The 14,524-nt window shown below is 39.1% G+C and overlaps 1 protein-coding gene across 1 annotated transcript; it reads left to right on the top strand.

Annotated features, from left to right (window-relative positions):
• The first annotated feature begins 1,771 nt into the window (after positions 1-1,771).
• On the top strand, positions 1,772-12,708 carry tomm70a (translocase of outer mitochondrial membrane 70 homolog A (S. cerevisiae)). Its single transcript, XM_049588439.1, has 12 exons — positions 1,772-2,100; positions 4,808-4,981; positions 6,465-6,591; positions 6,678-6,787; positions 6,882-7,030; positions 8,357-8,564; positions 8,657-8,791; positions 8,893-9,000; positions 9,136-9,252; positions 9,385-9,482; positions 10,677-10,799; positions 10,881-12,708. Exons 1-12 carry the CDS (start codon positions 1,867-1,869, stop codon positions 11,032-11,034), a joined length of 1,737 nt encoding a protein of 578 aa, XP_049444396.1. The 5' UTR covers positions 1,772-1,866; the 3' UTR covers positions 11,035-12,708.
• The last annotated feature ends 1,816 nt before the right edge of the window (positions 12,709-14,524 follow it).

Genomic DNA, 14,524 nt, shown 5'->3' with positions numbered 1-14,524 from the left:
ATGTACTGAGGAAAAGACACTGGTGCATAAAGTGTTTTCATAATGGGATTGCTATTTACATATATATATATTAGAAATATATATGTTTTTTTCTGTTTTTTCTAAGCCTACTAACCTTTTTCACCTGCCTACTAACATCTTAAGACTAGTGAAGTGATGGAAGTAATGGAGCCATCTAACTGAACAATAAATAAATAAATATTTAGTCATTTAGTGGAATCCAGTAAAATCTCTTAGTAGATGGATCAGTCTTTTTAAAGTGGAGAAGCTGCACATGATCCAGAGGAATAACTTGATAGTCACAATACCAGAAAGCTACTAAAATGGACAGGTGTATCCTTCATTTTCCAAAATATTTTTTAAAAAGTGTTCAGTGACTGAAACCTTTATCTTAGGCAAATCAGATTTTATTACTGGAAACACTAATAGATATCTCTTTATAATTATGGTAACTGTAGCTAAGAAAAATATCACCAGACACTGGTTGCATCCCGAACCTCCTACAGTGAGTGAATGGATGGACACGATTGACGACATATATCGAATGGAAAAAATCACACACTCACTTAATTTACAGATGGACAAATTTAATGAAATATGGTCAAAGTGGATCTCCTTTGTTGAAAAAAGACGACTTAACCGAAGGGACACAACAGACTGACCCTCATTAAACAACAAAACATTGGACTTTCCCCTTATCTAAATACACAAAAAGAATATAGGCCTACTACTGTTAGTTCAATCTCCCATATGTGTTTATATTCTCTAATCAACTTGTGTTTTTTAATATACATCCCAGTTCTTATGTTTCTTTCTGTTCTATTGAAGGTTATCTTTTTATTACTATTATTATTTTTCCATTGCTGGTATTTGTGCCATATTTTAACTAAATATTTTATTATTTAGGGGGTAAATTTAAAAGGAGGAAAAAGGGGAAAAAGGAAACAGTAAGGCTGAGGTTTATGCGGAGCAGTAAAGTCGCTCTCCACTTTTGAAAGCAATAAATTGTTCTGTGAGGTTTTGACAATACTCAGTACCCAACTGTCTGACTTTGTTTTTTGACAAACATTTACTTCCCTTAACAACTGTACTGGATGTTTCAAATGTGTACTGTACCTTGCATTGAATAAAAATTGTAAATTAAAAAAAATAAATAAATAAATAAAAAGTGTTCAGTGACAAGTAGGTTTTCACTTACAAAACATTTGCCTTGGTTTTTGATGCATACAATAAACACAGGATGATATCAGGACAAGGGCGGAGCAGTGCAAAAGTCAGGGACACTAATATAGAATAGAAAATTTACACTAAAAATATGTAAAAGATAGATTAGCATAACTGATCATTATCTGTGCAGGATGAGGATCGTGTTAAACTTAAATTACAGATAAATGTAATTGTAATCAGTTACCAAGAAAAAAAATATGTAGGCTAATTAAATTACAGTTACTGATCAAATGTTGGTGATTCTGGTGCAGTAATTTAAATATTTTATTAGGATTACATTTTTAACAATGTTACTCATAATCTGTAGCCTGTTAGTTGGTAAGTTAGTTATTTTATTGACACAAACAAATAAAATATTTTGTTCCAAACAATAAACAAAAACATCATATACAAGATAAACCCATTAGTAAAAACATTAAAAGGTAATACAGGTAATAAAGGTGATAAATCTCAAAAGTAACTGATATGATGTTTGGACTACAACTACACACAGCCCCCTCGGCTTGTCCGCCAGTATCCCATGATTCCTCGGTGCGTCTGTGACCTCGCGGAACACGGGAAGAAGAAGCGTCGCTCGCGCTCACGCTGTCTGGCTGTGGTAACGTTAGTGGCTGGCTAACTGTCTCTCGGTTGTAGATCATGGCTGCTTCTAAGCCAGTCGAGCCGCAGTCCGGGACTGGACTACCCCGCTGGCAGCTGGCCCTGTTAGTCGGCACCCCCATAGTGCTGGGAGTCGGGGCGGTTTATCTGTGGAACCGTAGCCGGACGAAGGAAAGGAAAGGGACCGGGGAGCGGAAAACACCAGAAGGCAGCGCGAGCCCCGTGCAGGGCCAAGACGGCGCAGCTCGAGCCAGCAGAGAGCAGGAGAACATGGTAACGATAGCCGTACAGACTGCTCCTTAATCTGCTGTCACTGCAACACCCCCAGCATTAGCATTAGCTTCCTTAGTGAAGTGCGTAGGCTACACTTTACTGGCTACACATGTCATTGCTGTTACAGCACCGTCAAGGACACCTAACGTTACTGACACTGACAGCTACCTTCACGAGACCAAGGCCGATAGCGACCGGTTCAGCAGCGGTGGATTAGCCAATGTTAATTGCTAGCTAGCTCTCGGAAGCTAATGCTGTCAGTGTGGCTAGCTAGCTTCACCTGCCCAGTTAGAAATGTTAAACAGGTGACAGCGTTAATAAAGCACTAAACACAAGTGAGGACAACATGGCGAGAACTTTTAACTGTAGCATTGCTTCGTGACAGGCATGTTTTGGGGCGTGCTAGCTAATATTATCTTCTCAAGTCAAAGGGGGCAGGTGCGAGGTTGTTACCTTCAATATGGATAAATAAGGGACACCTTGCCAGTGGCCCCATGCCCAGGGGACACCGAGGGCCTTCCACAGTGATATTTAGAATGTCAGACACTTTATTTTCTGCATATTTATGTTTTTATGCACTAAATTCAAAGTCCTCAGCTAATGTTACTCTTCAGCATGAATGTAAATGAAGTAAAGGGTCAATAAGGGTAAAGCACAGCTGCTTCAGTTATATCAAGGATTAAAGCAGCAGATTATAGTCAGGGACAAAATGTTGGGTCTGTCTAAATTAAGTGTTGTTTTTTATGTATTTGGAAGAAGCAAGGACCCACTGATAGGGTTGCAGCGATACACCAGTGTCAAGGTATACCGTGATATAAAAGTTGAGGGTTATCATACTGTGTACATTTGCTTGTCTATGATATTGTAAAAACAAAACAAAACAGCTGGATGGAGAATCTCCTCTGTATTTTAGTTATTTTTGAGGGGGAAACTTAATACACATACTTCCATTAAGAAAATTGTTTCACGTTTCAGTTATAGTAATTAAAACATTTGTTCAACCAAGCATAACCCTACTTTTTTTATTCCTTTAAGGCTCATTCTGGCTGATAATGCAATATTTTCTGAGACAGTTATCGTACAGTGAAAATTCCATACTGTTGCAACCCTACCCACTGATAAACTCAGATATAGTATTATGAAATAAATCTAATTTTAACCTTCAGTTCTCTTATAAACCTCTCATAAAGGATAGGTAACGTAGCCTTTGGCAGATTAATGTCCACCAAGGAAAACATGTATGTCTTATATTTTCCTTGATGTCCACTAGGGATGATTCTAACGACTTATTTGCCTGACATTTAAACAGAAGTTAAAATATTGCCAATATAATAAGCATTAAAATAGTTAAAAGTAACACATTTTAAAGAAGGTATTCTTATTAGCAAGCAGTACTGATAAACAAACACAGGGCCAATAAAGACAAAAAAACAACCCATCAACGCAAGAACAGACAAAGAAAGCCAGACCAGTCAGAGGTAATCCAAAAGTGAAGATAAAGGGAAAAAATGGAAATGATGACTAATTAATCAATTTGTGTGACATAATTAAGGGAGTGTGGTGTTGAAGTTGAGTTGAGTTGAGTGTTCCATTACAAGTTTCAGCTTCTATATTTGCCACAAAACTTAAAAATGCTTGCCAGGTGGCAAGGAAGTGTGCAGTAGGTGCTCACAGGTATAGTGCCAGTGAGAGGTGTCTTTGGTATTCGAGCTATCTTTTAAGTATGACGTTGTTACATCATCATTGGGAGAAAGGGAAAATGTGACAAAACAGGATTTATTTGAGTTACTGTTAGTACACCAACAACATGCAGGCATGAGCATTCATTCCAAATATTACATGAATACTTCACTCACAAAATAACCATTAATGTTGATTATTTGTGCTGTGTGACCTTGAATTTGTCAAGAAATCTTTGTTTTGCTTGCATGCCTCCAGTGAACAAAGAATCAAACAGTGGCAAACATTGATTAATTGAAGTAAACTGGAACCAGGTTTAACCACAGCAAAAGCTCTGTGCACAACTTCTCACACAGAACTAAATTAAAAGTGAAAGCATAGATAAGTTTCCCTTTTTGTGTAGGTCAGAAAGGACTGAAGGCAACGCAGCATGTAACTGGATACATACCTGTTAAATGTGGTTCCCGTTTACTCTAATTAAAAAAATAGTGAGCACAAACAAGAGCACACTGGTGGGTTGTTCTTACTGTAAAGAACTTAACGGTTAAAACATGTTGTTGCAGTGTGTGCTAATGTCAGTGTAATCTGCTTCCTTTTCCTCCACCGGAATAAATTGCCTAAAGAATATGGGTCATCCACACCCATGACTGTTACACATCATATACTAAAATCCATAAATCAATATTATAGTTGCTATAAATGGTAAATGGACTGCTGTTAAATAGAGCTCTTTCACCTTATTGGGCAAAGCACTTTACAGTATCTCCAACGCTGTGATTAATGGATGAGATCTCTACCTCCTTAACTACAGCAGCCCCAGTTATGAGCAATACTGTCAGTTTGATGGCACTCAGTCATTCATAGTTACCTACAGTTCACTTGCACGGCCTACTGCAGTGCAAGATGCTAAGGGAGCCTTAATTATGCAGAAAAAATGACTTTAGGCTCCTGAATCTCTAAACCAATCCACTGAGTCACAGAGGAGACCATTTAATCAATGCTGTTACCTTTTTTCTCTCTCACTCAGAGCCCGTTGGATCGGGCCCAAGCAGCAAAGAACAAGGGCAACAAGTACTTCAAGGCTGGCAAGTATGAGAATGCCATCCAGTGCTACACAGAGGCCATTGGTCTCTGCCCTGCAGACCAAAAGACTGATTTGTCAACATTTTATCAGAACAGAGCAGCGGCATACGAGCAACAGGTTGGCACCACCTTTTAGTCTGTGCAGAGGTTGTTGTTCATGTGAAAGACCCACCAACTGTATAAAAAGTACATTTTGAGATAACTTCATTATGAGTGATTTAAATGTCCTTTGAAAAACATGATTTTCTTTATTGTTTCTGTCCCTTGCTGTAATGACGGTGTGGCATTCATTCTTTATTGGTTGTTTATTTATTTATTTATTTATTTAGAGAAATTAACAGTATACAACGTCATAGCTCTGTTTAGGGTATTTTTGCAACTGTCCTGTATTTTGCTGTCTGGCACACTTGAAATGGCTTCAGTTTAAGCTAACTGAGAGAAATAGTTTGGATTTGTTTGAAGTGAGGTTGTTTGTGTCGTACAGCACGCCCCCAATTTGGAGAAGCCGGCAGGAGTACTGCCACTGAAGGTCAGCAATGTACTGTTGTGGACGTGGGCAGCAGCTTAACGTAATTTAGCCACCGAAAAAATCAGTATCTCTTTAAGTGTATGCAATAGTTAGAATATTTTCATGGCTTTACCTTGCCATCAGACAGCCCTTTCTGACATCCATCTAAGCTTTCTCTAAAGCCGCCAGACTCCTTTGACAAAAACAGTTAATTTTACTGCGCAGAACACGGCAGCTGCTTGAGTATTGCTGCATTGATCGGTCACTTAGTTCGTGTTATGTGTGACATGGTGAATCTGAGCTAACCCTTTTAAAACACCAAAGTCACACAATAACACAAGCTAACTAACCAGTTGAGGCAGCGGTAGACCAGCAGCTCCTGTGTTCTGTGAGTTAAAATGACTGTTTTCGTCAAAGGAGTCAGGTGGCTTTAAAGAGTGCATAGATAAGGGCTTCAGTTCTCCATTGGAAAGGGCTATTTGATGACAAGATAAAGCGGTGAAAATATTCAAAATGCAGCATACACTAAAATTAATATTTTTTTTAGGTGGCTAAAATACATTTTGCTGTTGCCCCCATCCGCAGCAGTACATTGCTTAGCTTCCATGGAGGTGCTCCTGACTGCTTCTCTAAACTAGGGGCATGCTGACCACCATCTATTGAAGGTAATGCACTGACTATGACAAAGTACTCACTCAAACCCCTCTTTAAAAAATTTTAAAGCCAGAAGAGATTACATGCCTCTGTAGCTAACATTGTTTACTCCTCTTTGGTCAATGTGTAGCAGACTCTCTGCAAATCATCTGCATTGTCAAATCTTTCCACCCTTATGTTTGGCTGAAGGTTTTCTGCACAGCAACTTTATGAGGCCTCACATTAGCTCTCCGACTGCAAGTGTAGTGTTGGAACTTTGACACAGATTCCGTCCTGCTTTGAAAGATTAGTTTTATATATTGGTTGCCAGGTATCAGTTTCACTGTTGCACCATTGCATCTGTAAGCCTTCTCTGGGATGTGGACAGACCTCTGGACAGCTGTATGCTCAGGTGCAGATATGTTTTAGAAGATAACCAATTTATAACTTGACATTTCAGATGAAATGGACAGAAGTGGTCCAGGACTGCTGTCAGGCCGTGGAAATGAATCCACGCTATGTCAAAGCTCTGTTCAGGAGGGCTAAAGCTCTGGAAAAACTAGACAACAAGAAGGAGTGCCTAGAAGGTGAGACACTCCTCTTTCTTCTAAAACATGTTCTTTTACCAATGGGTGACAGTTGGTTACAGTCTGTTTTCTCATGTATCCTCCAGACGTCACAGCGGTGTGTATTCTTGAGGCCTTCCAGAACCAACAGAGCATGCTGCTAGCAGACAAGGTTCTGAAACAGCTGGGAAAAGAGAAGGCCAAAGAGAAATACAAGGTACTTGTCCAATTTAAGAGACGTTTAATTAAATTATATTTATTGGAATCATCACAGTGAAGTAATTCTCTTCTTTTAACCCCCTTCTCTGTAGAACCGTGAACCGATGATGCCTTCTCCTCAGTTCATCAAATCCTACTTTAGCTCATTCACTGATGACATCATCTCACAGCCGCTGCAGAAGGGGGAGAAGAAAGATGAAGACAAGGACAAGGAAGGCGAGGCTGCCGAGGTCACTGAGAGGTCAGACAATCTTTACTTTGCAGCATTTTCCCCCTTAAACTTTACTTAAGTGGGCTGTCCAGGTAGCCGCCAAAGTATATTTTAATAATTTCTATTTTTTTAATCTGTCTGAGAGAACAACTGCATCTGTGATCAATTAAATAGCAGACAATCTCCCCTCCTTTTCCTTCTTCAGTTCTTTGTAAACGCCCTGAAGCTACAGTGATAGTTTCAGCGTCTGGTATATTTTCTCTGCAGTTTGTCTTGAGGAAATCTGGCAAGAACACACACTGTTGAAAACATTACAAAGAGAATATTATACGTGATATAAATGATCTGATTATGATAAATGATGAAATATGGATCCCATGCTTGCCAACCCTTGCACATCCTGCACATCTCCAAGCTGTTTTATTAGAATTTCAGTTGTCTTGATGTTGATGAAGTTAAAAACAAAAACCCTTTTTGTTTTCAATTGTAATGGGCCTTCCCACTTTTTACTTGCTGATAATTTTAGCGTGTGACTCGAAGCACAAGGAACTATATGACAAGCCGGGGTGGACTGGGAGATAAAATTGCTTTCTACGCAGTGTCCTGGCATTTTACGTCAGATTTTGGTGTGTATTTAGAAATGTTATTCTGATTGTTTTTGTCCAGAATTTCTACGGAACAACTTGTTGGACAAGTAGAAATATTCACCAACTGGTGATGTCTGATTTAAAGTCAAGGCATCAACAAAGTCATGAGGATACACCCATCAAATTTATTGTTATATTGACAGAGGCGATCGTCAGAGGTCAAATGTTAACATGCAGTTAAACAAGTACTTAAAAGAGTCATAACAGAGTGTTAAAGTTGGAGGAACTATTCCAGGTGCCTTTGGTTTCTGGACAAGCTTTTGTACTGAAAAGTTTTGATGTAGAAGTTAACTTTGACTCCCAAGGTGCATTTTAGCAAGAATCGTCCCGTCACAGAGCTTAAAGTTCTGTTACCTAGGTCGCTAACGGCAAGTGGGAGCATAAGATTATGCTGTTAAGGAAATTGATTTTGACAACATGCTTTGATCACAATTGCAATGATGAAGAGTTTTGAATTTGCTACCGCTCTAATTCGTATCCTTGGCTTTTTGAAATAATGAAAACTGGTGGTTATACTATAAACCTATTTGATTTTTTTGCATGTCCTGTGTCAATGAACACTTAGGGTATTGTTGAAAGATAAAAATGAAATGGGAATCTATAGTGGGGAAAACACTTCAAGATAAAGTATCTTCCCCACCTCACAACTCCTGCACAACTGCAGATTACCATCTGGTAGATTAAAACTTTTCTTTTTTTGCCTCTTTAGCTCTGGATACCTGAAGGCAAAGCAGTACATGGAGGAGGAAAACTATGACAAAATCATCAGTGAATGCACCAAGGAGATCGAGTCAGGTGGCCGATACACTGCAGAGGCCCTGCTGCTGCGTGCCACTTTCTACCTGCTGATTGGTAACGCTACTGCTGCTCAACCTGATCTGGACCGGGTAATCAACATGCAGGATGCTAATGTGAAGGTATGGATTGTTGATTTGATTAGCCTGCTCTTTGTTGAGATACCAGAGACTTGTAAAGGTTCTCTCTTTGAGCTGTCGTCTAACTTTTACAGCTACGAGCCAACGCTTTGATCAAGCGGGGAAGCATGTACATGCAGCAGCAGCAGCCCATGCTCTCCACACAAGATTTCAATATGGCAGCCGAGATTGACACACGCAACCCTGATGTCTATCACCACAGGGGTCAGGTAGGAGCGTGGCCGAATGGGTTTATTTAACAACAGTTCAACTGTTAAGTAAATGTTTGAAGTGTCGTAGTGCTCTCTTTAAAGTCCAGTTTTTCTCTCAGCTGAAAATCCTGCTGGACCAGGTGGACGAGGCGGTGGGAGACTTTGACGAGTGCATCCTGCTCAGGCCAGACTCAGCTCTTGCCCAGGCTCAGAAATGCTTTGCTCTTGTAAGTCATCAACTCAAGATAAATTAAAAACAAGTGTGCTGTTATTTAACATATACAGGATGTTTATATGATCAGTCCTGCTTGATGCTACAAGTCAAGTTCAGCTGTTGAGTTTCTTTCTCTTGTGTCCTTCAGTACAGACAAGCATACACTGGAAACAACCCGTCACAAGTACAGACAGCCATGGACGGCTTTGAGGACGTTATCAGAAGGTTCCCCAAGTGTGCCGAGGGCTACGCTCTTTATGCTCAGGTACAGAGTATTTACATATCAGCGGGTGGTTTAGTCCTCATTTGTTTTACTCATTGCACAATATGTAAACTATGATAATCAGACAGGAAACAGCAGCTCAAGGTCTTGTTAATGTGTGTGTGTATTTTTCAGGCTTTGACTGATCAGCAGCAGTTTGGAAAAGCAGATGAGATGTACGACAAGTGTATTGAACTGGAACCAGACAATGCTACCACATATGTCCACAAGGGGTAGGCATTTTATTCCCTTTATGAAGGCACTTTGTTAAAGCCACTGGAACGTTGCCTGTAAATAGAACAATGCATATATGAACTGCTCTTGTGGAAATGAGCACTGCATTTATGCGAGTTTTTATGGACGACTCCACCACAGCTCACCAAAAACACAGTTTACTGTTTCTCCTAGTCCTATGTTGTGATCGATGGTCCTATGGCGTGTGTATGTTAGTGCATATAAATCCATGTCTGTGTATCCTATGGGCTAGCTAATCGCTGCTGCTCTGCTCTGCACTCATATGTGATTTACTGCTAATATTGGGGCTATGTTATTGCAGAACCTTTGCACTCATTCCCCCAGGTTAACAGTATGACTTTCAGGACATAGTCAACCCCCCTTTTTGTTGTCCCCACACTGCAAGAACTAGGAATGATCGACTTCTTTTAAGCTCCCATTTCAGAGTAGGTCTCCCATCACAAGTGGAACCATGAGTTACATTAGAGTACGGTGGCTGGTCCAGACCTAAGTGTGCCTTCATTGCTCAGACACAGCCAGTGCAGCACCGGCAACTGCCATTTTTAAAAACTTGTTAGCCGTGTAAACAACAGGCAGCACAAAACATACAAAATAGCTCATAATGAAAAAAAAAAAATACAGGAAAACAGGGACAAATGGACAGACAGTGAAGTCCATGCTTTACTGAGCATAGTTTATAGGACCGTAGAAATACAACGTGATTTCAGGTTGTCGCAGCAAAAGCGATGGGGCTATACCAACTGCCAGCTGGCGTACAGTACGTAACTTCAGTGTTCCTAATGGCGGTGCGAATGCAAACAGAAAAAAGCCCTCGAAGGTATGTAGTTCATAGGGGAGCTCCTTAGTGGGCAGTTCCTCAGGGAGTATTTGGTCAGAAAACGCTGAATGTTAGTCATGTTAGTACTGTTGCTGTTGTTAGCACTGTTCATTGAATTAGCACCTTTAGCTGCTAGCTGATGACAGTCTGGCCCCAGACTCTGAATCATAGATATTCTCCGAGTCTCCCAGAAATTCAAATTTGGATTGAAACTACTTTCTAATACTGTGTAGATGGTTACCATTAATGTACATAAGATAGCGGTTGTGGATTTGGGTTTCCAGTGGCTTTAAGATGACATCTGATTCGTAAGTGTAAATTTGTCCCTGTTGTTAAATGCTCAATATCTGTCCAGTTTGTTACAGCTTCAGTGGAAACAGGACCTCGACTTGGGTCTGGAGCTCATCAGCAAGGCCATTGAAATCGACAACAAATGTGACTTTGCCTATGAAACCATGGGAACCATTGAAGTCCAAAGGTAAGATTAACAGTTTGACTCAATTCACACATTGGAAGTCTTCTGGAAGTGCTTTGATTAACTAGAGTGTTTTCTTTTCAGGGGAAATCTGGACAAGGCAATAGAAATGTTCAACAAGGCAATTAACCTGGCCAAGTCCGAGATGGAGATGGCCCATTTGTACTCATTATGCGACGCAGCATACGCCCAGACGGAAGTGGCGAGGAAGTACGGGCTGAAACCTCCGACACTGTAACGTCTCTGCCAACCGATCGCCAATCTCAGTCTTCAATACTCAACCTAACCATGTTAAAATGCAACTGTCTGACTTAGCTTATGATTTCTAAAAAACAAAAACAAAAAGAAAAGAGTACTGGATTATAAAAGGAAACAAAAGAAGGAGCCCTGAGTATATACACCATGTTTACATCACTTTAAAGGGGTGGTTTGTTATCATGGAAAGGATTTCTATTCACAATGAAGCCTCTGGCTGCGTTCCAGGCCTCTGGCTGATTTGGTGGTTTGTTAGGGTGGTTTATTAGGGTAGGGGCTCTTATCTGACACAGCCCTTTGCTGACAAATAATTCAATCATCATCAAACCTTTCTATTGCTCAGAATAATAAGAGATAGTGTCGTCTAGAGACAAAAACATACATGAATGGCCATGTATACCTGTCTGAATTATTAGTAACTATGTGAAATGTTAAGTGAACTGAAACGTGCGCAGTCTCTTGAACCGATTTCTGACTTTAAGGCTTTTGTGACTCTTTTAAATCTACAGAAAATACTGTGAGAGCTTTACATAGTTCTAATGGACTGTTCACTCGTTAATTTATGCTAATCTAAAATGTTTTTTTTTTCCAGCTCCTTTCATATGTAACATACACTATCAGTTCCGAATGCAAGATTAAAATTATAGTCAAATGTGTAATGTCTGTGTTTGTAATGCTGGAATTTGATCCCATGGATACGGGGCTACAGAGAGGTTAGTTTAGCATCCTGATGTTTTGTTTTGTTTTTTTTTAAATTCTGGGATTGCCTGTTTTCTTTTTTTTTTTTTATATATACTTTGTGCAGCATGTTCACTTTATAAATAAATGTAAATGCAAATGCTCGTGCTGTCTTGAACACTAGGAAAACCTCAACTATAAGAGACTTTGGGCAAAAACACTTTGGATTAGAGAAACTTAACCAACTTAATGTCTGTAGTTATTTTTTTTGGAAATTGTTATTTTTGAATTGCCTCTAGTGTGAGACAATGTCACAAGGGATTGGAGATTCAGTGGTTTTTCCTAGCTCACTTTAATTGAGAGTTATTTTCTATTTTATTGTAAAATGTTTATTTTTCATGTTACATTACAGATTTTGACAGAGAAACCTTAAGACAATGGTTTTATTTTTCTGTCCTTTTCAAATTATATTCTCACAACCCAAGCCTTATTGTTTCTAACCCACACGCAGCCCCGAGGATCTCTTGGTACAGTGTATGATTTGGTTCTCAAGTAGCATCCATACTGCACTCTGTAAAAAAAAAAAATAATAATAATAAAGTTAGCCGACACTGCTGAATGTTTGGAACATTTTCAATTTGTAGAAAAACTAAATTCAAATATAGATGTTCTGTGGCATCCATCCATCTAGCAGTAGTGTTGGCTAAGTTTTATTGGATGTGTGGTAATACCGAGGAACTAAATCATGCATTCCAGCTGCAGCTGGTGAGGATGACCTCTCTCCAAAAAATCATCTTTCTTAAATTTACAGAAACAAGAGTGAACCTTAAAGAATAAGAAGAATTGATGCAGCCATCAGCAGATAATCTGCAGATATCCACACAATGTTGGCTGTTTCATAGAAATTATACTGATATGTATGGTGACCAAAGTGAAAGAAAATATGAATCCTAATAAAGTTATAATTCCTGGAATGAAATTCACCTTTGCAAGTTTCTTCTAGCTCGTACAGCAGCTCACATCCTGCAACTTTAGGTAACTTTTTACTGACTGACATTGTCCTCTGTGACTTTAGTACAATTATAAACTTAACTCACATTTGCTCAATTTTTTTGCTCATCAGATAAATCAGTATGTCACTAATCAAGAGGGCTTATAATACACAAACTAACATGTTGAGAAGTCTGCAAATTGCTTGTCAGTCATGGCGTCAGGCCACATTTATACATGCTAACCAACCTAAGGAAGACTAATAGCACCAGTTTAGACTTGAAGATGTAGACATGTTGATGCTGCTGTCTACAGGCAAATATAATAAGTGACACTTGTGCAGCCTGCAGGCAATGAGTGTTACTGAATGGATGGATGGAAGCCTGCTGGTACTCTGTTTGTCTTAATATAATAGAACAAAATGCAAGATTCAGTGTAACATATGAACATAATATAGTAATATAGGGTACATTATGATAAAGTATAAGATATGAGACTTTGCGTTCATTGATATGCACCATTTTCCTCAATGTGCCTTTAGGCATACATTGATGTTACCAGACCATTGCTGAATGATTGTTAACAAGAGAAAAGAAGGCACAGAATTACCAAAAAAAGACAGATACCTTCTAAAAATCTTCATGGCTGCCAGCAAAAAAGCCATAACAAGAAGATGGCTCAACACAGAACCTCCCACGGTTAATCAGTGGGAGGCCATAATTAAAGATATCCAAACAATGAAACTACTGACGTTTAGTCTCAGATTACAAAGGGACAAAGGTGATGCCCTCTGGGAAAAATGGAGCACTTATATTACAAGAAGAGGTGATAACCAACCTTAATGCTTTATATATTTTGATTTTAAGAAAAACAATATTGCAACTATATTGCTGCAATGTATGTGACATATGACCTACTCGCAACCCCTCGGTTCTCTCATGTTTCGTTCCTATGAGTGTTCATATGTATGTGTGCAACTGTGTATGATTGTGTATGACTATTTAGACAAATGGGTGTAAGTGAACATGTGCACTCGTGAGATCAGGTGCACAGGCATTTGTGTACATATACCTTTTGTTCCTCTCTCCTTTTGTACAAAAAAAACATGAAAAAATAAAGTTTAAAAAAAAAACGAGAAAAGAAGGGCTTAGTTTTAGGGTTGAGTAAAAAACAAATCATTCACTTTAGCTGTTTGGCTTTTGAGAGTTTGCATACAAAAATCCCAATAAATCTCAACTGTGTTCATATCTCTAACAGAATACATCTGAAATGGCTAGAAAGACACAGCTGAGTAAAGAAACAGGAGTACAGATTTGTACATTTGGTAAAGAAGGATACATTGAAAGAGAAATTGCAATATGCCTAACAAAGGAGTTCACTACACCCTGAAGAAACTAGCAGAAACTGGAAGTTATGATGATGGAAAAAGGTCTGGAAGAAGGAAGGTTACTACAAAGCAGAGAATAAACATATTGTCACCAGTAAGAGAGATCAGCGAAATACAGTACCACAAATAAGAGAGAACATCAGCATGACAAGGTCAATACCCATATCTCTGACAACTGCGATAAGACGTTTGAGAAAGTCTGAAGGGTTGTGTATCTGCAAAAAAAAAAAAAAAAAAAAAAAAAACTGGACCTATGATGACTGGAAACAAGTTCTCTGGACAAATGAAAGCAAGTTTGAACTATTCGGCTCATATTGCAGAGTTTATGTCCGCGGACAAACTGGTGAACGTCTCAAAGCATCATGCCTAACACCCACAATAAAGCATGGAGGTGGTAGTGCCATGGTATGGGGATGTT

This window comes from Epinephelus fuscoguttatus, linkage group LG10, assembly GCF_011397635.1.
Source record: "Epinephelus fuscoguttatus linkage group LG10, E.fuscoguttatus.final_Chr_v1".
NCBI classification, from domain to species: domain Eukaryota; kingdom Metazoa; phylum Chordata; class Actinopteri; order Perciformes; family Serranidae; genus Epinephelus; species Epinephelus fuscoguttatus.
This window is presented reverse-complemented; position numbering and strand designations above follow the sequence as displayed.

Bases quoted from the DNA above. Each gene is read 5' to 3' on its own strand.
- tomm70a (XM_049588439.1), top strand. From the start codon at position 1,867: ATGGCTGCTTCTAAGCCAGTCGAGCCGCAGTCCGGGACTGGACTACCC. The intron at 8,565-8,656 runs GTATGGATTGTT...TAACTTTTACAG, and splicing joins TGCAGGATGCTAATGTGAAG to CTACGAGCCAACGCTTTGAT. The intron at 8,792-8,892 runs GTAGGAGCGTGG...TTTTTCTCTCAG, and splicing joins TCTATCACCACAGGGGTCAG to CTGAAAATCCTGCTGGACCA.